Genomic DNA, 27,420 nt, shown 5'->3' on the forward strand with positions numbered 1-27,420 from the left:
TTTCAACCGTGAATTTGAAAAGAAATAGAAAAAAAAATCTTTATTTCTATTGATTCAAAAAAAGTTTTTGTGGATAAGAATTTCATTTTATCATTTGAATTTACTCAGCTTTTGATAGCTTTTTTTTTTAATTAAGATTTCTTGCATTTCATTGAAAAATAAAATAAAATAAAAAATCTCGAGTCTTGTTTGATAATTGAAATAGCTACGGCATACTTGAGTGAAAAAAAAAGTGTGAGTTGAATAGAATTAATTAAAAGGATTTCTTTCAAGCATTTTCATCAACGTACCAGAGATTCAGCGTTGAGAGTACATAAAATGCTATTTAATGGAACTACGATAAAGATAACAAGATTTTTCATTGTATAATTCCTTTTTCTATTTGCTCCGACTCCGAACTGCTTCGTGATGGAGAAAATATAATGAGATGAAGTGAAACCTGATGATTGTATTTAAATGATCAGCGGAGAGCAGAAGGGGATAAAAAATAATGTTTTAAAGACTCTTTTTAAAGTCGTTGATTGACATTAACGGATGGATATAAAAAAATGAGTGGAATGTGCTTCATATGTTGTAAATTTCATGTATATTAAAAATTAATGAAATTTTTTTCATTTGCTTTGAGAGAAAATTTTGCAATTTTCACTGCGGGAGAAAATTTATGGAGTGGCAAAAGATTTGCAGACTTTATAAAATGTGCAATATTAGATAAGAACTCGATGAATTTAATAGAGTGGGATATTTTATCGGTTGACGTAAATCGAGTCTAGTTCAGTCATATGAAAAAGTTTATTAATAAATTTGAAGGTTAATTGAATATTTTCTAATGAAGGCGTCTTATCCAGCTTGAAAAGAATCATTTTCATGTTAAGGATATGTTGTTTATTGAAATGATTAAGTTTTTTAGTTATAAGAACATATTATGAACCGGATTTTATTGCATCTGGTTCCATGCGAGAGTCACGTCGGCTTAAGGACACTATACGCCTTTTGTCAGCGCTTATTAACCAGCGGCTGCTTCTAAATTTCTTTAATATACAATCTTAATTGTTAAGATTGACCCGTAAAACAAACGGCTTAGAAATGACTGGAAATCCAGTTTCAGTCCGACTTGACTCAGTTCTAAGGTCAAATTTCATCAATTTTGTGCATGAAACATGAATTCTGGCTTCTTTTGTGATTCAAAATTTAGCTTATAATGTATGGCCTTAAAAAATTGCAATTTGAATGAGTTTACTGCACAAATTCATCTTTCTTTATCAGCTCTAAAAATTCCATTGAAATATAATCAAAATTTGATTTTCAAGTGACTTAGCTTTCGAATGATCAGCAATTTTCTCAATATGTTATGCATCTCAAAGTAAAATTCTAATAAATCTTCAAATGCACTTGAATATTTATTTTAAAATCACTCCACGAATTTATTATCTGCTTTTCCAAAAGCAAAATACCCTTCATACCTCTCCAAACAGACCAATAACAATGTTTACAACACACCGCAAGGTTCCTCGTGTTAAATCAATCACATCTGCATCATCATCATGCCATTTTCACATATTTCAACGCAATGAACTCTAATATTTACATATCGAAACAATAAATTTCATCGAAACTTAAAGGTGTGAGGAAGAAGCAAGTTAGACAAGGCCATATGCTATAAAATCTTCACAATAATATTTACCGCAAAACCAAAAGAAAGTTACTTTAAACAATAAATTTTTATTTTAACACGAGATGTGGCTTAATTAATAACAAATCATAAAACCATCAACCCCCAACATCCTTGAGAGAATCTCACATTTAAATGAATATCGTCCATGAACTTAAAATAAGTGAAATTTATTCACAGCTAACGCCAAAAAAGAAAAGCAAAACACGGAAAAAAATTAATGAAATTAAGCACGAATCAAATTTCCGTTTCCTTTATAGAAAGAAGCAAAAGCAGCTTCTGCAAATATGTGAGATTCGCCTTATTGCCCGAGTTCATACAAAATTTTGCTGTTTCTCATCGTTAAAAAAATTTGAAAAACAAACTCTTCAACTTTTTTTTTGATGCTTCTTCTTCCTTCTTTTCAAGATCGCACAAAAAAAGAAAGAAATACTTTCGTCATATTAAAGTATGAAGTGCATCAGTCTGTTTCTCGCTCATTCAATGAAATATAAAAATACAGACTTCAACAAGAATCTTGAAGTGGAATGAAACCTAATTGAATCATTTCAGTCCAACGATGCAGAGGTTTCGGAGCAAAAAAAGAAAGTAAAATTGAAGAAAATAAAAATTCAATTTTAGAAGGAAACAAGATGGTGGGGAAAATTTGGTTTTGGACTTTTTGGGGTGGTTTGGAAGCGCATTTTGATGGAGTTGATGATAATGAAGGGAAATAGCTATGTTTGTTGCCAATTTTGATATTCCTGGATAATCCCAGAGTGTTGACAAGAGATTAATGAATATTCCTTTGTTATGTTCTTAATGACTATAGTCACTTCTATGCTGAATTTGACATCGTTTTGGAATTTAATAGGTCTAAAAGTAGATAGCTAGCAGAAATAGCTGTTGTAGCCAGGAAAAGAGGCAGCATTGTAATTCTAAAAAGCCATGAAGTTGTTCAATGACTTTAATAAGGCTCTATGATTTTAGTATATCAATTCGAACTCAATATCTATCCATAACATGGAAAGAGACCGCTTTTAGGTCCCGTAGAGTTTTCTATGCACCATGAAAGCATACTCTTTGCCTTTTAGGGTATGCTGAATGCCAAAAGTCAAAGAACTTTTGGGAATTTCAATTATCTGTTTAATTTTGATTATATTTCACCCGGCAATGACACCCGGATCCATTGGGAGTGTTCCACATAAATTCACGACATCTAATTTCTTACTGCCTACCTTCTATGTCAACAAATTAACTCTTCAATCGAAATTTTCCAATAAATAAATCTTCAAAAATTCACCCTCTTTAAAAAACATTGATTATCCATACCATAAAAAAGTGACAACCAAGTCAATAGACATTGCGCAAATTCACGAACATAATTACTTTTCTAAATCATCAACTCGGAAAATGTGCTAAAAAAAGTGGCATAGATTGTGCTCACAACGTTCTAATGAGATTTTTATTTCTATTTATAGTGAAAAAAAAAGTATATAGTTAAGGAGAAATAAAAAGAACATCACGAGCAGTGCATTCAACGACAAGCTGACTTTAGCGTCACGTTGTATTAAACGAGTGTTTGATGTATCAAAGTAGCAACGAAAAAAAAAGAAAAATTAATATCAACATCTTTACAGTAGTTAAAGGAAGTTTCCGTTCCTCTGTGTGTACATAAACATTTTAGTGACATTTAGGAAGTGAAAAAATAATCCATAAAGGAGCAAGTTTAATATATTAAAATAAAAGAGTTTATAGAGTGCATACAGTAATGATAAAAAAGTCGACGATAAATAACCTTTAATACTAATTATATATACGAAGAATATAACTCACTCTCTCTCAAAAGAAATATAAAAATATTTTTTGAGGGTCGAAGAAAAAGGTGAAAATAAAATACTTAAACAGACGCTGAATAGAAGTAAGCAAGCAAGTTCCTTTTTTTTATCTTATTTTGTGCTTGTTAAATGTAAAGTGGAAAAAGCAATTAAAATACAAGAAAAAAAAAAAACAACAACAAGAGAGTATAGAGAAAAATTCTCATTAGTGGTTCAATCCGATTACGTCAATAAACAGAAGCACAGCAACAAACAGAATCAAGAAAGATGATTAAAGTTGATGAAACAGATCCTGTTGGAGGTAAGCGTGATATTGTTTAAGATTATTTTTTGTAAGTTTTACCTCATATGGTAATTATTTTCGGATATTAGTCGTTTATTAGTGACGTCAATGACTTGAAAGGAATCTATGAGAAGCTTTACTAGTGTTATTAAGATCTTAGAACTTGCAAATTGATTCTAAAGGAGACTAACATACTAAAGCAGTGGTGGGCAACCTGTTATTAATTCCGGCACACCTTAATGGTAAGTCTCGACCGAAACTTCGAATTGTTTACGGTTCATAGCTAATATGTCGCGGCACATAGTTTGCCCACCACTGAACTAAACTCTTACCAAACCTCATTTCTTAATGACACCCCCAAAGAGAATTTTGTTACATTTTGAGTAATTATCTTACTATAATTGCGGTTTGGAAGGATGTTTGTATATAATTTTATGGTTGATCGGAAACTCGTGCAATTTTAATTGAGTTAAAACTCCTTTTTGATGTTGGATTGTAAACTAGTGAGGAATTAAATTATAGAAACGTGATTTTGTAAAATGAGAAGGATTTATGATACTTAGTAGAAGGTATCAGAACTAATAATTGAATTTCTTAAGAATTTATGAGTTTTAAAATGACTGAACTTCATTAATATTGTGAGTCTTACATTACATTCAACTGATTTCGTTGAAATTTTTTGTAATTATAAATTGAAACTTTCTCAGAAGAAACAGCAGCATTATCCGTATTGACCATCATTCACACACTTTGTGCGTCATATTACTGACGTCTTACGTCTTATTTTTTCAATAGCAATATGTTTCTTTCAACGCTATTTTCTTCTCAATTTGAGACACGAGATGTTTGTTTGAAAATCTGGGCGTGTTTCGACTGCAAAGCTGCTGCATGAATACTTTATTGTGTGAAAAATTGTGAGAGTTCAGGTCTGAGTCATTGAATTGATTCGGTTTTTGGATTTGAGTTCTACATTTAGATTAAGGAATTTGAGTTACTACAATATTGTAGATAGGATTGAGGACCAAAGCATTCTGATCAGTTTTGTATCCTTGATTCTAATCCATAATAAGCCACTCAAGCCGGTTTTGAAATACAAGACAAAGACAGTAAACAAATGAGTAAAATCTAGTAAAATGTATGACCTAGAACTGCTGAAATCTCATTTTGAGACAACAACATCATATTACAATCCTGTGATTACTACGTGACTTGAACCACCTAGCTAGTATGAAATTCATCGACTAAAATCTCATTTAGTATGTAAAATTTATTCCAATTAAACAAGCTGATCGTAAACTTTTTACAATAAATTCTAAAATTCAGTATTTACTAGAAGTCTTAAAAGGCTCTAAACATCTCATTTCAATACGTAACTAATTCATTTATGAATGAATGAGTGAAATTCTAATTCAGTTTTCATTACAAATTTTCAATCTTAATGGATATTAATAAAATTTTCATTAAAATTATTAATATATAGTAGCTACCTGTATAGCTCTCTGAAGCTGTATATGTATGAAGAATTAAATATTAATCAAAATCTAATAATAATGAAGCACTTTTCACCCACCTGATGCTGAAATTTTCATCATCTTAATTGATATGAACAGAACGGGAAAAATTTTAGTCGTTCCTTAATTGCTTACAAAATTTATCGAAATAATTTCCGCAATTAACGAAATAATTTTTTATGGGATTTAATTCCAAAGCTTATTGAGAAAATTCAATTTTATTTACATAATTTTTGATCTGCAGACATCTATTGCTGACGTCAATTGTGTAAATATTAGAAAATAATGCGATACAGAACCCGTTTCCACACTGATTTTTCTTCGATATTGGAGAAATTTGCAGCTGTATCGAACTAATCTAATTATAATATGTAAACTGAGGCTGAATGACGCTAGAAAAGCCTGTGTAAATCATTAAGTTCAGTGACATGCTATCGGAAATGTGTAGTTTGATGGATATAGACGGAAAAAAGCAGGAACAGAAGAATTACTCAAGCGACACAACACTGAAGAAGGCTGCGCATTAATTTTAGGATTTCACATGAAGCTCTGTTGCACAGAGCCTTAACATGTGGCGAAGTCTTCTTCATTTGGGTCAGTCAGTGGATGAGTAGTAGTTCTACAAGTCATTATAATGAAAATATTCAAAATTATTCGAAAAATTAACCTACAAATTACTTCAATAATCTTAAAACGTGCTCATTAGTGCATTTTTATGACATTTTGTTTGCTCGTGTCATTGACTATTATTAATCCATCTTATTTCCTTTGAAATCGCGCTTCTGGCACAAACGACTTCCTTATAATTTTTCTATTCGATCTTAAAATTGGATTCTATCCTCAATAAAAATTTATGCATTTTTTGCGATTTGTATTATATTGATAAGGACAAATGACTTAAGTCATAAATAAATATGAATGTAGGAAAAAAGGGAAAAAAGAGCATCTTTTACGAGCTACCGTGTTCCATTCAAATATAAGAGAGAAAAATAAATAATATTTCTTCGTTTGTCGTATGATTTGAATGGCGTCTTAATAACCGATATATTTCTTTCCTCTTCCTTGCGATTTGGAATTCTGAAACTATCATGTGAAATACAGAGAAAAATGGCAAAGATTAAAGAATTGCTATTTCAATGGAATTTATTTCCGTCTTTAAAACAAATAAATAAATATAAATATAAATATTTTTTAAAGTGATGAAGATGTCAGGAAGGAATTTTGAGGTTGCAAAGTCACTGGATGGGTTGATGAGGCGCATATGGATGCGGAGGTTAGATTGGGATTCAAATGGGTTGGTTGACATTCAAAACCAGAGCTCGAAGTTGCTTTTTGTCGATCTTTCCATATAGAATCCAAATCAGCTTCGACCTCAGTTCAAGACAGTCATTTCTGGGAATCTAGAATCTTGTCTTAATGCTCTTGAAGGATTTAGAACTGAATTTTGACTTTTTGAACATTTTTGGTTAATAGTGCAGCTAGAAACTGATGTTTGTAGAGTCATCCTGCTCTTTTTCCTACTTTTGACCTTCCTCAAGGCTGACAATAAAACAAAAGTGCCAAAAAACATCCATTTTGACATCTTTAACTCTCATAATAACTCATTCTACGACAATAAATCTTGACCAACGCAATAATTTTTAAATTGTCCATCAATCCTTTCTACAGCCAGTCAAACACAACCTCATAATCCCATTAAAATCAACAAAAGAAACGCTAAAAATACTACATAATAAATTATGAAAACATTTTCCATAAGCAAATGCAGTCTACAAATTTTGTGCTCAATGTTAGTTTACGTTAAAAAATTGAAGCATTCATTTTTCAGATGAACGATCATGCAGAGCTGCAATTTCATTTGTTTTCTTTGTGTATACAAAAAAAAAACTCTCAGCTAGATATCTGAAATAGAAAGGTATTGTATACTGTAGTAGAGGGAAAGTAATAATTCCATTTTTCTGATAAATTGCACTTCCAACTCAATTCTTTTACAACATTTTCATTTTTCATGGAAAAATCGAATTAAGTTAAAGAAGAAGAAATAAAAATTAAAATGCAAATTGAACAGGTTTCCCTGTTTCTCACTCTCGTGTTGTGATGTAAATGAGATTTTCTTCTAAATTGTATATATTAAATTTGATGAAAGGATTATGAAAAAAAAGGTAGGAGTAAATAAGAATATGAAATTTGAAAGGCATAAAAAATTTGAAATTGCTTTTATTTTTAGACAATATGGAATAAAAGAAGTGACATGAGAGGAAAATTTAATTGAAAATTTTTTATGGTTTTTATGTAAATTGAGAAGTAAGTGGCTCTGTTAAGATGAGGTGAAGGACTTTTTTGTGTTATGTATGTGCTGTATCTGAATTGAATTTGAGAATTTCCAAATTCAATTTGAGTTCTTCTGAAAGGCAATCTGTTACGATGATATAGATTCAGGAGGTAGCCAAGTGAGACTGATTTGGTTCAATAATCCTTAATTCGATAAATTATCTTCTTTATTTTCCTAGAATCTTTTTGGGAAAAAAATATGGAATGAGGTCCTTGACAAGTTTCTGACTCTGCCACTGTATGGATTGATTAAGGCTATTAAGAATATTTGAAACATTTGAATTGCTTGGATATTAAGTTCTTAAGAAAATTAAAAAATATAGAACAATCAATGACTAACTAGATTGGTTTGAGCAAAGCAATTACTCAGTGAAAACCTCGACAATCCAGACTTTATTGCAGTTTAAGAATAAATGTTGATTAGCACCAAATATCATCTCTAGAGCTTAGCAACAAATAGTATCAGTTGTTCATTGAAGAAATTCCACAATTTATATTTTTGCTAATCTATCTGTTAAGAAGAAGAAAACATCACAAAACTGAACAAAATACCACAAATATTTAGACCTTCATGGTTATTATTAGAAGTAACCCATAAAAAACATCTTAAATTCAGCTTATTTTCATCCAAAGAATCTCAAAATATAATATATTATCTAAATTAACAGTTTTAATCTCAAAATTTGCAATATTTATATTTTCAAATGAGTTTGAAAAATATTCAAAAATGTAAACTGTCTACTCGAATCGTTATTATTATTATTTATATCGTCATGGCTTTTATATAGTTAAAGCTATTTAAATATTTTCCTTCTAATTCTCTTGTTCAAACACTCGACACGAGATTATCTCAAAACATGCTTGAATGAATGAGAAAAAAGAGAAATAAAAGAAAAAAATCTTTTGAAAAAGGAATCATCTAGATACAGCAACAATTTGAGTAAAAGAAAGAAAAAAACGAATCTGTCTGATAATATCAACAGAAGCAAATTCTGGCAACAACTCAATTGTATTTCTCGACTTCTCTCCTTCCTTAAGTGCGCAATTTATAATAAACAGAGAAAAAAAAAATGAAAGAAAATGGCAAGATAGGAATGCGAAATAATATTGTATAGTCAAATGACAAAGTAATGTAGTAAATAATATGCAGAGTTTAATGTCATTTTATTTCACTTGACATCCTCATGAACATGATTAATTTTAATTAAAATTATTTTTTTTGTCACTTCCTAGATTCATGAAAATGACAAATTGCGGAATGTGACTTAAATTAAAAATTCACATCCATTTTTGGCACTCGAGAATGTTTTGTAATAAATTTTTCAGTCCACTATTTCAGTGAGTATGACTGAGTGCTTAGTACCGCATATATTACAAACAATAATAACAACAAATGTCGTGGCAGTTATTGCGGCATTGCGATGACAGCTTCGGAATGTTTAGTCAAAATGAAAACACTTTTCTCCTATTATTTTTAAAGGCGCCAATGTGTACCACTTTTTTGCATTTCTCCATCTCAGAAATGAATAATGAATGACAAACAAAGTGTTTTCTCATGCGAAAAATATTTGCCTAAACGATTCTTTTTTGTTTCCTTGTATGTGCTTTTGTTTGACTGATATTAGAGGCTTGAAGGGTTTGTGAATTTCGTGTTCAATAGTTCGATTCTAGAGATGAGTTAAATTCCATGCAATTTTTGTCTATTAAATTTCTATGAAAAGCAAATTGGAATGAATTTTCAAAATTTAAGCAATTTCGCATAAAGAGTTTGTTCTGTTCAGTCTAAATAGTTGCTAAATAAGTTCAACAATCACAAACCTTCTAAGTTTAGCAATTGTATGTTGATTTGTGTCTAATAATTAAATTAAAGTACATTTTGAATGATATTTTCTGCAAAGATTGTAAGTTCAAACTTAAGAATGTAAACAAATATTAAGGGGTGTGAAACTACTGCAAGTCATTTCAAATTCAAAGGTTATTTTGACCGTTATTTCGTTATTAATGTAAAATTGGACGAAATGCTTCAATCTAAGGCTTAAATGGATTTCTGATGAAGTAAACCTCTAAAATTTCACATCAAACACAAACACTCAAAAAATCAATATTCAAACACCAATTTCTCTCAACCTTCATCCCAAAATTCCGCATCTCTTTACAATTCACATCCATCGAAATAGTCAATCAAATAAAAATTTTCACTTCATTCACAAACAGAAAAAAGAAAAATCATTTTCGATACCGTTTTGGTGAAAGACGAACAACAATATTCATGGTGGGTAGGGTCATTGATAAACATTTAAGATGAAAGTTATGTTCTAGTAAAGCTTTTTAAATGAATGACTTGTCTAAAATAAATTTATATATATTTTTTGAGCATAAATGCTTGTTGTTGAAAATTTATCAGAGATTTAAAGAGTATTAAGATAAATGATTGTTCTGAATTTTTTTCTCCCTCCCATCCACAGTAAGCCTAGGATATTATGGCTTTCGTAGAAGAATTTACACAAAATTTATTTTAAACTATTTTCAACATAAATAGGCTGAATAATGTCTTATTTTTGTTTACTCCGTTAAATTTATTATCCTTACACTCCTTCATCGAGAATTAATGAGCAGCAACAGTCTATAATTAAGTGTTGATTATTGTTAATTACAAGTAAATTGCGTTCATAGGCCTCTCATAAATGTTAATTGGAAGTTTCTTTTCTTCTTCTTAACCATCCCCGACCTTTGGTATGAAGATTATAATTATTTCAGACCATCTTGGTTAATGGTTATTAGAAATCCTTTGGCATTTCTCTCACACATATTATCTTTAGGATGATTTTGTTGGATTTTGTGGGATTTTGACCAGATGTGAACCTGAATTCCTATATATTGAATATTCATGGGGGTCTTTACTTTGAATTATTGCTTAGAATTCGAGAAATCCTTAAAATTTCCCATTTCTAAGTTGCGTATCTCAGGTATTCTTCAGGAATTCATTTTTGGCAGTCATTTGGCAACCACATGGATGCGGCTTACATTTGGTATTAATAAAAGAGATTTACTAGAGCATTTCAAACTCCTGGACGGAGCCTTCTTCATTAGTGTCGCTCAGGTTACCCCAATATCTCCAAATCAATCCCCACAAAATCACCATACTGGAACATCCTACCTATTACACCGACATTTTCGTTTTCCCATATAAATTAATATTGATGAATGTAATAATGTTTGAGGACTTAATGTATCGGATATTTATGGGTATCAATTAAACGAAATCGTATGGGTAATGTTGTCTCATAAAAATGTGATTTGTCTTGTAAGGAAAAACAGAATTTGCAATTAAATTTTCATATTTAATTATTTTCTCTTTCGCGTGCAAATATTACATGTATTAATCATCATGAATGCGGTCGTGTGGATGGGAGGATTTTTGTGTTGCTTTGAATTTAATAGCGTAATAAAACAATTTTTCTGTTTTTTGAGGTCTATGTCTCGTTAAATTGGCGCCAAATGTTCAGTTGGAACTTTAGTGACTAGATATCATGCTTGAGGCTTATTCGAAAGGCATATGGCGTGGAAATTGTCGGATATTAGTGTTCTTAGGCCGGTGTGGCTCTAGTTTCGAGTCAGATTGGACTAAATTCGGCACCACGCTAGGTTTACAATGATCTAGAAGACTATTTTCCGGTTTTTTAGCGTCGAGTGACTCTCGGATTAGGCAATGATTCTAAATCTGTGTTTTCAATTCAAGCTGTACCGGTTTCACTTTAATATTGTAGCTTTTGAGGCATTTACGCATTTTGAGCCATTTGCGCCATTAATAAACTCTAATAAATAAGCATAAAACCAAAACATAATCTGGTCACAAGTTGTCCTTTGCGTCATCATCATCAAAATAAGCCAATTAAAATTTGTTCTACATTTTTTGAAAAGTTTGTTTTTTTCTCGATTTTCTGACATTTTATTTTCAAGATCGTCTTTGTTTATATGCTGTCCACGTTCATGGTCAACTCAAATTCCTCAAGGCGTAGAAGAAAAATGTAAAATAAAAATAGCTTATTTATCATGTGTCAATAATTTAAAATTATGTATATATAGACCTTATAGAATGTAAAGGATCTGTCCGCATTGATGAATTGATTGAAATAAAAATAAATTTTCAAATCCCCAAGCAAAATTCATCAATTTAATTCACGACTAAAATATATTCGCACGAAAAATCCTGTAAATATTTTCATCCCAATGGCGTCATTTTCTATAAAGTCATCAATTTGAATTTTGTTTGATCTTATATAATTTATTGCTATCCATTTGTATCAACGAGCTCAATGAAATGATTCTTTACGCAGTATTGTTGGTTCCTCTCAGTTTTATGCTACAAATAAATATTCTAGTAACAAGAAGTCGCGAAAAACATCATTTGTTTAGGCCAAATTATAGGTCAATGCGACTTCATTCATAAACAAAACTATTCTTTATGTTGTTTTCGTTCCGCACAATTTTCAATTCGCCAAATGGCAAAATTTGCCATTAATTTTAAAATTTATTAGATTATATCCACTTGCTACAGCATGCAAAAAAGTATGATGATGATTGATGTGAAATTGAATGAAATCTCATTTAGGAATTGAATTAGTCTTAAATTAAGGAAGGATGTGAGTCAAAAGAAATTTCCTTATTTATCATTTTTTTTTTCAATTCTAAATTAAATTTTTATAACTTTAAGAGCTGAAGTGGAGCTGAAGTTTCAAGATGATTGTAAATTATTTTCGGAAATTACTTTAAATTGAAAAAAACAAATTTACAGACGTGCTGGAAATTTTTCTTTCTCATCCATCGACTGCTTTTGGATTGGCTGATGCTGAGGGGTTAGGAAAGAGTTTGGGAATAAATTATGAGTGAATTCTTGGAAAATGCGATCAATTTCTTGGAGTTTATAAATAAATATATGATTAATATATGGAAATTTAAAGGCACATCGCTATACCCCTGCTAAGAAGCCCTCCACCCCCCAAAATAAATTCACAGCACCCATCCTCCTCCCTTCCTTGAAACGAAGATTTAATTACAATATTTGAATATATCTCAAATAAGTTGACACTCTCAATTGAATGAAGACGAAAGAAAAAAGAGAGAAAATTGAAAAATTTGTTCATACATTTGAACAGCTGAGGGCTTCTCGATAGCAATTGATTTTAAATTAATTTTATTTCTGTCTGCTTGTGCGAATACACAGATGGATCGCAATCATGACGCTCTAAATTACATGAAATCGAATTTAGACGAGGATTTCATTTTGTTCAGCAAGTATCACATTAGGTAGTCTCTTGAACTTGGCAATATTATATGGGAGTGGCAATCAAATGAGGGGAAATTAAATCATTAAAGGAAATTGAGCGCATTTTGTTTGCAAAAAATTCAATTATTCACTAACAGCCTCTCAGCCGTTCTACAAAATTCTGATTCAAAATTAATTACTTCCTTTGTAAAAATCGAAATACACAGAAATTAATTGAAGTAGCTGTCATACTGATTTTTTTGATGAAATTCATGAGGCAATGAATTTCTATTAATTATGTTTACTGACAGTCTAGGGTTTCTAGCGATCTCATTCACTAACTGACACGAGCAGTATCGATTAGGCATGAATCATTTCAAGAATAATATCTTACATCCTCAAACTTAAATGTCAATACTCGTTACATGTTATCATATAGAATCTAAATTGACATATCATGCGCATATATTTTCATATGATGGTAAATAGGTTTATAAAAATGGCAATAATCTTTATTCAATGGCAAATTATTTCAATTTTAATCCTCTTTAAGACGCAATGTTCATCTAACGACGATGATACACACGTACGTCAATCAGATGAATTTTCTACCTCAACAAAACACTTTGTCATCCAATCGTATCATCATCATCATCTTCATTTTCATATATATATCCTTAACATTATCATCATCATCCCGACATCGCCTGAATGTAAACACGAGAGTGTTATTTATTAGCTAAATAGATGATAGATAGAATTGAGAGAGTGAGGAAAAAAAAATGTCAGTGAATGAAAGAATTGAAAGGAAATTCCTCTGTTGTCGTGCGCACATATAAGAACCGTTAAAGCGTATGAATGCCATTTACCTTCACCTTCAAACGCTTCTTCATTTTCTATTTTTCAACATTTTTTTTAAAGAAAAAAGAAGTAAGATGTAAGTGACATCGTAAAAATGATATTTACACACAATAGAATATTTTCTTCTTGACTGTGAATAGAATGCTTTTAATGTTTGTACTATGCACGATGAATGACAATAAGATGGAATGAAAGAAGATGAAAATATTGAAACTTATGTTGCGGAAAATTGACTTATATATACAATGTGATGCTAATAAGCTTTAAAGTTTACTGATGAATAAAGTGTGAAAGATACTTATAATTGATATTAAAAGTTAAACTTGATGAATAATGTTAGAAAGTTTAAATGTGGCTTTGTCAGATGAAAGTTTTCCTTTAAATTACATTAAAAAGCTTTTAAAATCACTTTTCAGTTTTATTGGATTTATTCCCAATTATCTGTCATGAGAAAACTTACCTAATATAGCACCGACGTCTTTTCAATTAAAAAATCTCTTAAATTAATTCAAAACAAAATTTTTTGCCTCATTTTCCGCATCAACTACAAAAAAGCAACGCTTCGCTTCAATTCAAATCTTAAAAGCAATGCCTCACACAATTTTCTGTTACAAAAATTATACTTTCCGCATTTTCTTCTTATTTTCTCATTAACCTTAAATTTAATTTGACTATTAACCCACAATTTTCTCTAATTTATGTATTTCTTCTTCGCTTCTTATAGTCATCATGTTCACACATCGATTCGCTTGTAAAATGTCATCTCCGTAGAACATTTTAATTTGTACGGTAAAAAAACAAAAAATTTGTGTGAAAAAAGCAATCATGTGGTGAAAAAAATGTTAAGGACGCCATTAAATTGATCGTTTTTGTGAAGAAGCAAAAATAAAGAAATATGTTTGCCGTACCTGACCTTCATTAAAATAAGAAAAGATTTGTAAAAAAATTGTGATGTCGTTGCTCATTTGATTTATTAAATTCCTTCACCTGTTGCCGAGTTACTCATATTTTTAGCGAGACTATTGCTATGTAGATTTTGAACTTCGGAATTAAAAGACGACCACATCATCTGGGCAGCGCCATTAATCTACATTTCTTTTTTTTTTGTTTTTTACACTTTTAATCACCTTTCTTTCTTCGTACACGGCATCTTATTTTTTATGTGAATAATTTGTGAAAAGTATAAAGAAGATTTAATGAGAAATGACGCGCATTTTCGTGATGAAAATTCCTTTTATGGTCAATAGAATTGTCAGGACGAATTTGTAACGAACTTAGAAAATTCAAATTAAATTGAAGCAGAGAAAGATGCAAAGAATTTACGTACGTTTTTGTTTCGTAAAAAACAATCGAGAACAATTAATTGCGGAAAATATTTTAAATTGTTAATTAATAAATCAATTAGCAGTTAATTGGAGTTAAAATTGTTTACAATTCATAATTTAGTACTTACTCATTAGTTTACATATCAAGTGTAATCTTAAAACAATGCTTATTAGTTAAAATAAGAAAATGTTTGCCGAGTCATCCAAATCGACAACAAAATAACATTCAATTATCATAAAATGTCGTTAGAAAACATCTCCTTTTCGCCACAGAAAGTAAATTTAATTTAAGGTATTTTCTTTCTGTCGCTTACTCACTCGACGACTATTTTTAAACCGAAAATAAAAGATGAAAATTTTCTGCTACTGAATCACCGCATTAAATTTAATTTCTCTTTCTCTTACAGAAATTGAGCCGCAATTTCCCTATCGTCAAGTGAACATAAAGCGTGGTGAAGACATAAAGGAATATTTTGATTTGTGTGAGGAAATTGGGAGGTAAATTTTATGCCTTTAGGGATCGTTTAGCTGTTACAACGATTTGCATCAAACATAAATATTCAACCTTTGATCTCTTTTTTTCCAAAATTATTTTTAGGGGCAAATTTGGCACAGTTTACAAATGCAAAGAGAAATCAACCAAACTTTGTTTAGCGGCAAAATTCATAGCCGTACCAAACAGAAAAGAGCGTAAAAATGTTGAACGTGAATTGGACATGATGAATCGTTTGCATCATCCCAGAATTATTCAACTGTATGATGCCTACGAGTATAATAAAATGGTCTGCGTAGTTTTAGAATTGTGAGTATAATAGTGATTTTTTGATTTTCATTACGACGCGAATTCCTGTTGTATGTATATGAAATGAAAATCATCGCAGGAGGTTGTGTAAACAAATGTGGTCTATGATTCACATGAACTTGATTTTAACTCTTAAATCAAAATTTAATCACCTGATACAATGCATACGTTACTGACATTATCCTAACCTCATTATTTTCCAGAATTGAGGGTGGTGAACTCTTTGACCGTGTCCTTGACGACAAATTTATCTTGACAGAAAAAGCCTGCTCCATTTTCATGCGTCAGATTTGTGAAGCAATGGAATACATTCATGATCAAAACATTATCCATTTAGACTTGAAGCCTGAAAATATTTTATGTCTATCAGAATCGGGAAATCGAATAAAGCTTATTGATTTTGGATTGAGTCGTGAATACGATCCGACATCAAAATTACAAGTGCTATTTGGAACACCAGAGGTGAGCAAAAAAAATTGTTCCTTTGTTAAGGGAGAGAAAATTTCATTTATTGTTGATATATTAAATATATTTTCATTATTCACAATGCAGTTTGTTGCCCCCGAAGTCGTGAACTTTGATGCAATAACATTTGCGACCGATATGTGGTCTGTTGGAGTTATTGCGTACGTTCTGTAAGTATGCATGTGCAATAAAATTGATTTTTTTTATAGGGGCATGGGTTCAGTAGTATGCGGGGGATTGGAGTCTCATAGCAGCATAAATATTTAATTTAATCTTTCTATCTATCTTTTCCAATTTCAAAAACAAATCACTAAACTGCATCACATAGTGTGAGCGGTCTTTCACCATTCGCTGGAGAATGTGATGTAGAGACGATGGGTAATGTAACGGTTGGCAAATATGATTTCAATGATGAAGCATTCGATAATGTATCACAAGATTGCATAGATTTTGTTACAAAATTATTAGTAAAAGAGCAAGACGATAGATTAACAGCAAAGCAAGCCCTACGACATAGATGGATTAAAAAGAAGCCACAATATCATCCAACAAATCCCAAACCATCTAATCCACTCTCATTCAAAGCTGTTTACATGGATAAAGTAAGTTAAATGGAAATGAAAACTTTTTATGGCTTTCCTTATAAAGTTGTTTATTTAAATTTATTTCTTTGATGCCTCATTAAGGCGCACAATTCAAAGGCACGTGAAATAATTTTTTACGCATTTTAATCTACAATGAATGACAATGAATTGAGGAAAGAGATGACTTTTTTTTGTCGTTTCCATTTTTGAAAATACGTAGATTTTTGAAGATAAGCAAACATTCACTTTAATGGATATTACTGAGCTTTACATTTAATCTAGAATATTTCCATTTTTCAACATAACCTAACATTTTTCACATAGAAAATAATCTCACGTATACATACATTCTGATATTGAGTACTTACTGTGTGTATATGCTTATATTATATGAAGATATGTTTTAATTTTAATGGCAATTTTCTAAATGCGAAACATTGAAATTCACTTTCTTATTCTTAGTTACATAAAGGCACTCTATCTTAGGGTGGAAGTGGAAGCATGAAAAAAAATATGCGAGAAAGTTAATGGCAAAACTTTCTAGTTAAGTGCTTTTTCAAGCTTAAATGGACGCACGATTTATGACTTTGTTAAAGTCATCAATTTGTGAACAAAAAAGATTCTTAAATCGATATTAAAGTTTTTTAAAAATGTTTTAAAATTTCTATGCAATTTAACGGCCAAATTAAATTTGAATAATGCAAAAATTGTCATAGTTTTACACCCTTTTAGTCAAATTTGTTTTGATTGTGAATTTCATCCAGTTTTATTCTAAAATTTAATGCAAAATACATTTAGTCTGCTAGTTTAAAAGTCCAATATCGTGTCCATTTAGGCTAATTGAAAGTGCATCAGGAAAATAGAAAAGATAATCCTTTAAAAAAATTGAAGCCCATAGGAATATGAGTATTGTACAAAAACTTTTGACTAAAAGCATTCAAATTAAATGCCAATCTAGATACACAGTCGAAATTAATTTCCCCGGCTCACGAAAAACAACATTTCAACTTTGTATTCGACACAAAACAAAAACAACATTCCTTTTAAGCAACAAATTTAATTAACGATTCATTGGATTTTGCTTTTCATTTGTTTCCTCACGTATGTCTAACTGTATTTCTGTATCTATTTCTTTCACAGGACAACACGCTGATAACAGCGAAAGACAATTTACGAAATTGTGTCGATAGATGGAATGACAGTACGCCATATGTGTTTGATAAACATTCAAATTCAATATCACCAGTCCACGCGAGCATCTCATCATCAATAGGTAAAGGCATTTCCAGATTTTATGTGTGATGTTGATGTGATGTTGTTATAAAAAAAAATGACAGCAATGTTGATAAACTGAGAAAGAAAGAATATACGCAGATATACAAATTGGCCTGCAGCAGCTCCGCAAAAAATGTATAGAAAAGCACAAAAAAAAAGCTTCTGAAGCAATAAATAGCTTGTTTTTTTTTTTATTTTCCTCCTACAAAAAAACATATTTGATGTATGCACATCATCATCATCACTATTGCACAAACATAACACTTTAGATGCCTCATAAAAATACTCTTTTCTTCCTTCTATCCCTTAATTTGAAATTCACATGAAAAGAAATCCGGAAAAAAGGAAAGAGGATGCTCTCATATAGAGATTTAATCGCTTTTGATGTTATTTTTTGCCTTTTCACTGTTGTATTAGAAACGGAGACAAAGTCTATTTAGAATTTGGTCTGAGACAGAGATGAAAATTAATGATGATGGTAGAGCTTGGATTGGAATTGCTAAACATTGAGCGTATCAGCTAGTTCAGTGACTTAGAGGAGTTAGAAGCTTAAGTTACTAACCTAAAATATCAACTGGGTCTAGTTGACTAGGAGGTTTGAGCTTGTGCATTACAGAGACTGAATTCTCCGTTACTGGTATGGTTATATCGTACCAAACCACTACCGGAGTCTGACTGAGTAAGCCAATGACAGTTCTGACTCAGAATATTTCAAACCCTAGTCAACATCCAGTATTGCTATTTGACAGCAGTTAAAAGTTACATGACATCCAGAATTATTTATAAAATAGCAACAAAAATTACATTCCTTATTAGTATTGCAGCTACTTTATTAATTTGAAGACAAGATTCCATAAATGTGTGATAGAAAAAGACAGTTAAAATCAGAAGCCTTCTTCTCGGCTCCTGTTATGTACTCTAGTATGGTTAGGATATACCCGAGATACTGACCCAAATATCTGGTTTGATCATGTAACTTACACAGCAATCTAAACTTCTGAACTCCATAGACCATAAAAAATCATTGATTATCATCTCTGCCCAAAATTGATACAAAGATCTACTTCGATAAGGCTTTTGATGTTTACTTAATTTCGTTGATATTTCTGATGATGATGATGATGATGGCAAAAAATCTAATCAAAAGCTTACTCAAAGACATTTTCATGTCATTTCCTTTCGCTTTTTTTTTTTGGTCATCAAACGAAAAGTTATTGCTTTGATAGGGAAGGTTGTTTGACTTTATTTTTTGATCCTATCTATCCACGACTCTTTATTTTGTGAAATAAAATGAAAATTCTTTTTTTCTCTTTCTTTCTTTCCATAAAAAAAAATCTCCAATCTATTAAAAATGCATAAAATACAAAACCACAAAATGCACATAAATTCCTATTTTTTTATTTGTGATAACAATAAAACATGAAGAAAAAACCAAAAACATAAATTACATAGAGGATAATGAGCATAACGAAAAATTAATGACATAAAAAAAAATATCGCTGTGCTTTTACAACTCATGTGTATAGACATCTCTATTGCATCCCTTCAATGCTACATTGATTCCGTCTATCCTTAAATACCGTAATGTTCGCTGTGGATGTAACAAAAATATATATATATTTATCACAATAGTGCCTAACAACAATGAATTTACCATATTCTTGTAGTTTTTTTTCTGTGTTTTGCGCATATTTTTCTGGGAAATTTGAGATGCTTTAGCATGGAAGGGATTTATATTTATTTGAAAAAAATTGAAAAGTCAATTCTTATTTGAGGTTATTTTACAACTCCAATGGCATTTGAATTTTACAAAACCGTTAAATTTGGATTCTCTTAAAATCGTTGAAATTTGAATCAAAAATTCTAAAATTTGAATTTTACAAAACCGTTGAATTGAATTCTACATAGAATGCAGTTTAAATTTGAATTCTACAAAACCGTTAGAATTTGAATTTTACAAATCCGTTAGAATTTCAATTGTTCAAAATTTACAAATCTAGTTTATAACTTGCCGTCAACTAGATTCCCTTCTAGAATCTTAGTGTCCCAATTCTTTCAGAAAAAGATGCGCTAAATTTCCTTGCTCAATATTATAATGTAAACCAAAACACTAGTTTTTAAGAAGAAGTAAAAAATATGTTGCAAAAATACAATTTATGTTATACATATCAATGTACATATACAATGGAATATCTTCATGATACAAAAAGAAAATAATACATATACATATCATAGTCATACCAAAATAGAATAGAATAGTTTTTTTGCTTGCTTTCTTTCGATTCCTAATAATAAATATAAAAAAATACTAACACATAATTTTAAATTTCGGGTTGTGAGAGAGAGAGAAAGACGAGGAAGCAGCTTCCATTTGAATAAACTTTTTATTTTTTGAGGGTGTATGGCGATAGCTTTTTATTCTGATTCTTATTTTTTCTCTCTGTGCATGTTTGTCGCTTTAACGCTTTTTTTCGTTTTCTTTTCCTTTTGCTAGCTATGATATCTAAAAGAATGTTCCTCTTTCTTTCCTATTTCGTAAGCATATACTTTGCATATTCACATATATTTTGAATACATATGAAAATGCCACCAGATGTTAGATTTAATAATAAAGAATATATCTACATAGATATGTGTAGGACGTACAAAGAAGGAGCCTTTTACTTTAACATTTTCATTTTCCTTCGAAAAAGTGCTTGAATTCGGGGAAATCAAATTGAGAAATTCTTTTTTTGAGGTTAGGTTGTAAATTTTCATTGACATTTGGTAAATATTGCTGAATAAAGGTTTGATTGAGAAGATTAAGAAATTCTTGGGCAAGGTCGAGGTCGATTTATCTTGAATAAGTGTGATAAAGTCGATTAAAGAATCCTAACCTCAAAATTAGGATGATACCATGCAGCATCCCTTGAAAACATCCAAAAATCCAAACAAGGATTCAAAATTTTGACTTGAACATGCAAAAAATAGAAAACTTTACCCAAAGGAAGTATGGAAAATGAAAAACACATATATAAATAGAATTTTAAAGCCAACAAAAAAAGGAAAAGAGATTGAAATGGGGATAGAAATAAAAAGTTGGACAGCAAAATATTTTCACACACTTTTTTAATAAAAAAAATGAAAGAAAAAAGAACTTATTTCATAAAAGCACAAAAAAAACTTTAAAGGCAGCATTTTTTCATGCCAGAAAAAAATGCGGAAGGAAGTAAGACACACAATGAAGCCTTTTCATGACTGAGTGGAACAAGAATAGTTCTGTTTCTCAATGGACTTGAAACTTTTTGTGGGATTTTTCCTCATTCAAGTTGGATTTTTTTTTCTTTTGTCGTTTAACTTGTTATTTAATTTTTATCAAGTAGGAAGCAAGTTTGATTGAATTTTAAAATCTGAAATGGGATGGATATCCTTGATTTTTGAATAGCTTGTCGATTATTTGGGAAATTTGTGAAAAAAAAAATTGTTATGTAAAAATTTTACGTTATTCAGAGGGTTTACGTTACGTAAAATTTTCGATGTGTAATTTGATGTGTAAACAAATTTAGACATTACAAAAAACATCAAATTTAGAAAAAGAATCAAAATTAATCATTTAGACACAACCAATTGCTTACAGATTAAGAGTATCCCACACGCCTTAAACACATTGCAAATTGTTTTATTGATTTTATTTAATACCGTATTAAAAAAGGCTTAATGAATATTTAATTTTTTTTTCTCATTTCATTAATCATAATCACACAGATACATCACCCACACCATCATTAAACAGCTCATCCGCAAGTTTGGCTGCAAGCGATGAAAACGATAATACGCCCATGTCATTGCATGATAACGATAAAATCATAAATACAAATATTAACTCATCAACATTACCAAAATTACATTTAACCACAAATCAAAATGAAGCACCATCGATTGTGAGCTTAAAAGATTATTTGCACATATTGGATCGACATAAATCAATTGATAATTGCTTTCTATTGCCTTCTGGTGTTGTTGATGGTTCTTACCCATGTTATTATGATGATGAAATTAAAAAATTAACAAATCATTTATTCGAAATCACAAAAAATCATTATTCAGAAACAGAGACACCGACAACAACCACAACAACAACAAAACCAGATAACAGCAACAATCATAATGTCAATGGTAAAAATGTGTGCCTGACATCAAATCGTATTGTTGATGATAATAACAACAAGATTGATGATAGTCAAATGGATCAGACTCATGAGACGTCAATGAATGATGATGATAAGAGGAACAATCAGTTTACAGAAATATTCAAAAAGTTTACAAAACTCACCGACGATAGTTCAATTGTGAGTAATGTGCCATGGGCTGTAACAAAACGTACCAAATTTCGCATTAATCAGACGAGTAGTCGAGATGTACCAATCGTTAGAACAGAAAAGCCAGCAAAATTGAAGAAGCAAAACGCAATTGATGATGGTCATGACATGAAATTATTTGATGAGACAATTAACCACACTTCACGAACTGATGCTGTTGATATTTTAACAGGAAATAAAATTGTTGACTTTCTTGATGAGACATTTTCAAATAAGACTCATCATCACATGTTTCAGTCGGTGCGGCATGAAACTTTTGTTGGTCGATTACCAAACGGAAGTGTCTCATTTGATTGTGGTCAACTTGGTGAGGAGCAACGATCAATAAATACAATTAAGGCACTTTTTCGACTTCACGCATCGACTGGAACAAGTGTGAAACATATGCAGGCACTGATTGAGTCGAAAAGAAGCAAATGAGTTTAAATTTTTTAATTAAATATTATTGAAAAATATGATAATTAACATGCTGGTGATTTTATAGAAGCTTTTTATGTTTAAATTTTATGGGACATATGGGGAATTTTAGATGTGTAGATTTCAATTTTGAATACATTTGAATGCTTTTAAAGCATTTAATTTGAATGGCATTCGCTTCTGATGAGATTCATATTGGAATTTGTCGGGATTTTTAGAGAAGGCTTCGAGTTCGCACTTTATTCTCGTGATGGAAATTTGTCTGAGAACAAGTTCGGACTCTGACTCTGCTGCCGGCTTGATTAGCTAGTAATCAAGTAAGATTCTTAAGTTTTGTAGCTTAATAGTGCAGCAAAAGGACTAAATCAGCCTTGTTAGGTTGAAATTATGCAAACTTTTGATTTTAAGGGTGTGAAACTAAGTTTTTACAGAAAACACAACAAAAAGGGCACAAAACTACACTTACATTAAAAAAACACAAAGAAATCTCAAGTTTTCCCGCATAATAAATCATTTCCATCATCCATTATCACGTATAATGAACGACTACTTAAGCAATTAAACCAAATGACCATCAAAAAGTTCATAATTTATGTCTACAAAAAGACGCAAACAATCTGTCAAGGAAAATTGTCCTTAATCTAAATGTTTTTGTATTGTCTCAGTATTTCAGAGACACAAAATCATTGCCACCATTGTCTCACTCAATTGACTGTCACTTTCATGTCCCTTTTTTCATTTTTGCTTTTAGTTAAGATTTCTTTTTGTTATTTTTTTTTGTCTCGTCCGTTCTTTCCACATTATTATGTCTGTTTTTCTTTTTGCATACTAAAGAAACATTAGTTCCTTCATTTTTTATGAAGAAAATCTCTAACAAAAGTATCAGTTTAAGTGGAAGTAAATTTTTCATCTTTTATTGTCAATGTCGTCGTCATGAATAAAATGAGTTTTGTACAAAATAATAAATTAAAGTGAAAGAGAAATTATTGTAACAATAATAGAGTATATATATATAGGGGTAGGGGAAACAATAAGAATTGAATTTGAGTGATATTTATAAAGGAAATTATATCATAGTAAGGGAATGGATAACTAGTTAAGACGCGAGGGGTTGAAGACGGAATTTTTTTGGCGGGATTCGCGCGATAAATTTTTCTTATTGTGTATGAATGTTTCCTGCAGTGGAATGCAAAAGGGTCATTAACCGTTTAATATAAATTCTCACATGCACAATACAATAGAAAATTAGAGCAAGTAAATCGACATGAAAATTTATATCGTAGGAATTGAAATGCATGGGAATTTATCTTAGAATTATATTCAGGTTGTGACACTTGGGAATTATTTTATTGCTTATTCAAGGCAATTTTTTGTTGCCAAATGACTTTGTATGAGAATTAATCCTTTATACTTGTATCAGAGATTTGTGGACGCTATTATAATAGCTGAACTAGTTGTATAAATCCTATCGAGTGTCGCAGCCTAGAATCCATAACCGGTATTCGCGGAAATGACTCAAAATCCTTCTTCGACCCCTGTTTTTAAATAAAGAAGTAAAAAATACTGTAAAAGTAAGGAAAAAGAGAAAGTTTAGCCTAGAATTAAGGAATAAAAAATATATAATTATGTAAATATGATGAATAATGTAAAATAAATGGAAATAAAGAATAATTTATGTCGTAAACAGATTTTTACAATCCTTTATTACTTTTTATAGCTTAATATTCTTTTTTTAGACAACAACTTACGACTTATGAATTATAATTTGAATGAAATTTGTGATTTTTGTTGTTTTAAGGAAGGAAAATGTTTTAAATTTGCAGGAAATTGATGACAAATCCTACAAAAATTGAAAATATTCTCAATTGATCAGCCTGAAGCTTAGTTTCATTCAACTATTCAGCAACAGCCATTCAATCAAGAACATTTCCGTACGATTCTCATTCCTCAAATCAACAACAATCCAAATTTTCAGAGATCTTGATAAATCTTCTATTTTTAAATGTTTTCAAACATTCTTTTTACAGATTAAATCCTAACTAAACATAATCTAAACCAGAAAAACTCTGCCTTAAAAGTACCAACAGAATAGTTTAATTAAAGTAGTAAATAATAATTTTTTTTTGTCAAAACAATAAAAAAAATCCTTCAAAATAAAAAATCTTTATAAGAAAAAAAATAAGGAAAATCACAAGAAAAAGGAAAACACGATTAATTTGCAAATGAATAAGAAAAGTACAAAAAAAAAATCACTAACAAAGCATAAAGAAAGTTTGGAAACTGAAAAGAATTAATTGGAGTGCGAAATCAAAAAACTTGAATAATTTCCAAGAATGAATAAGGGTGTAAAGCAAAAATATTTACATAAAAAAGAAATTTAAGGGAAGTAAAACTTTTTCTATCGTTTATGGCACAAGAATCTGCTATGGAATTATGGATGGGGGATAAGAAAATTTTGTGTGCAATTAAAAGGAATCTATATCTATTGTACATTTTGTAGAAAACTTCCAGCTAAACTTTCATCTTTTTCCTTAACTTAATTGTACGGATACGAATTTTTAAGAAAGTTTAGCAGGAGTAAATTGCACAATTTTAATAATTTTTTAAAATTGTTTAAATTCATATTCAAATAACTTTTTTTTAGAGCTGACTTGCAGCATTAATAATTTGAATGAGATTTTCTCCCATTTTTTTTTTTTCAAGTACATGAAATATCCTTTGATGTCGTGAACATTTATGTCATATCACTCATTCATGTTCAGCATCAAAGGTATTTTTTTAAGTATTATAACTTATTATTTTCTAGATTACAGAGGTAAAAAATATTCTGATTACGATTCTAGTTTTGATGAGATTTGAATACTATTGAATTGATTGTTTATTTAGTTCTAAAATCAAGTTTTTTATTTCAAAACGTAAACGTAACACGTACATATCAAATACGTACGTATAGACGTAAACGTAAACAAAATACGTATACGTACAAAAAAACGTACACATCAATTACGTAAGCATTTTTACGTAAGTTAAATATGATTTAATTCAGAAATTAAGTTAATTCACTTTAGAATTCTCAAATAATAATAAATATACAATGGATATTGTACAATGTACTCTCCACTTTCTACTGCTCTCATCAAAACCCCATCGAATCGAAGTAATCAGAAAAACTGATTAAATTCAACATGAAATTTTCTTCCCTGATATAAAGCGAAACAGAGAAAGATCGAAAAAGAGAATGAAAAATGTCTAGAACAATATACGAAAGGATGCATTACAGTTATGAAAGATTGATGAAGGGATCATATCATGTTCTTTGTTTTTTTCTTCGTCGTTACTGTAAGTCGTTTCTTTTCTTTGAGAAAATCTGTAATGAGAAAAAGGTAAGAAATAAATAAGTTATGGTATGACGATATAAGATGGTAAAGACATTATTACCTGTAATTTTCATCTGTCCTGTATTTCCATTTTTCTTGGCACTTGCGGTAATTGGCTGAGTTTTTATTGATATTTTATTTATGTTTTCATCTTCATCTTGAGGTTCAACCTTCTTTATATGATGATAATACCTTAGTTTAGGTAATTGACCTTCAAATCCTTGATTTTGAGTGGCGGAATGGAGTCTTTTTATATGATTTACATGATACATATGAGGAACTTCGTCTTTTGCCACTGCTTCCCATTTATAATTCTTCTGTACTTTTGTAGGCTTTCCAGCTTCAAAATCAAATTCCCATTGAGATGTCTTTAAATCAGTTCCGGTTGCTTTAATGTGCCTAAAATGAACAAGCATACTTGATTTATATATTTTCCCTTATTGATGTATTATTAATAGACTTACTCTCTCAATTCTGCTTTGTTAGACATTCCAAATAGTGACTTTGATATCATTTTTGCTTTTCGAGCACGTTCTGTTTGACATTTTGATAGTGATCTGGGTGATATCCTTCTTCTTGATGTTGCTGTTGTAACTTTTGTTACTAAAACTTTTTTCTCACTGGAACTCATCATTTTTGCTGTTCCTTTGTTTTCAAAACATAACCTCCAAAATATTGTGAAATTAAATAAAAATAAACTTTCACTTTCACTTTCTCTAATTTTATACAGTTCTTTAATTATATTGAGTATGAATAAGGCACTTTTGTTAATTATTTTAAATGTTTTGTAAAATTTACGCAATTTTTTATGCGCAGTTTAAGTCAACTTTGATATTTTTGAATTTTTCATTAATTTTCAATTTTTTAAAAGCACACTCCACTGTTAAATTAACATTTATTGATTCATCTTTCAGTTAAAATATTTTATATACACTAATTAAAAATCAATTAGGTAAAATTTAAAATAATAAAATTTTTTTGTATTCAAAATATAAACAAAAAATAATCCGAACGCGCATCCGGATTAAATATTTAAGCCGTTAATTTTGGCGCGGAAAAATTCAAAAAAATCCGTTATG

The 27,420-nt window shown here is 30.2% G+C and overlaps 2 protein-coding genes across 3 annotated transcripts; one reads left to right on the forward strand and one right to left on the reverse strand.

Annotated features, from left to right (window-relative positions):
- Positions 1-24,652, forward strand: LOC139095120 (death-associated protein kinase 1-like). Of its 2 annotated transcripts, none has more exons than XM_070646372.1 (9): positions 1-234; positions 3,130-3,787; positions 15,471-15,561; positions 15,662-15,865; positions 16,069-16,327; positions 16,418-16,500; positions 16,659-16,932; positions 18,055-18,187; positions 21,934-24,652. In XM_070646372.1, the coding sequence occupies exons 2-9, from the start codon at positions 3,754-3,756 to the stop codon at positions 22,965-22,967; spliced, it is 2,112 nt and encodes a 703-aa protein (XP_070502473.1). In that variant the 5' UTR covers positions 1-234; positions 3,130-3,753; the 3' UTR covers positions 22,968-24,652. The 2 variants fall into 2 exon arrangements, with proteins under 2 accessions (XP_070502473.1, XP_070502474.1); XM_070646373.1 differs by having other exon boundaries at positions 3-234; positions 22,276-24,652.
- On the reverse strand, positions 24,636-27,222 carry LOC139095121 (uncharacterized). Its single transcript, XM_070646374.1, has 3 exons — positions 26,806-27,222; positions 26,403-26,740; positions 24,636-26,331 (listed from the first exon to the last, which is right to left on the reverse strand). The coding sequence occupies exons 1-3, from the start codon at positions 26,973-26,975 to the stop codon at positions 26,267-26,269; spliced, it is 573 nt and encodes a 190-aa protein (XP_070502475.1). The 5' UTR covers positions 26,976-27,222; the 3' UTR covers positions 24,636-26,266.
- Between the last annotated feature and the right edge of the window lie 198 nt (positions 27,223-27,420).

Source organism: Chironomus tepperi, unplaced genomic scaffold, assembly GCF_022539635.2.
Source record: "Chironomus tepperi strain 1889 unplaced genomic scaffold, CSIRO-AGI_Ctep_v1 contig_359, whole genome shotgun sequence".
NCBI classification, from domain to species: domain Eukaryota; kingdom Metazoa; phylum Arthropoda; class Insecta; order Diptera; family Chironomidae; genus Chironomus; species Chironomus tepperi.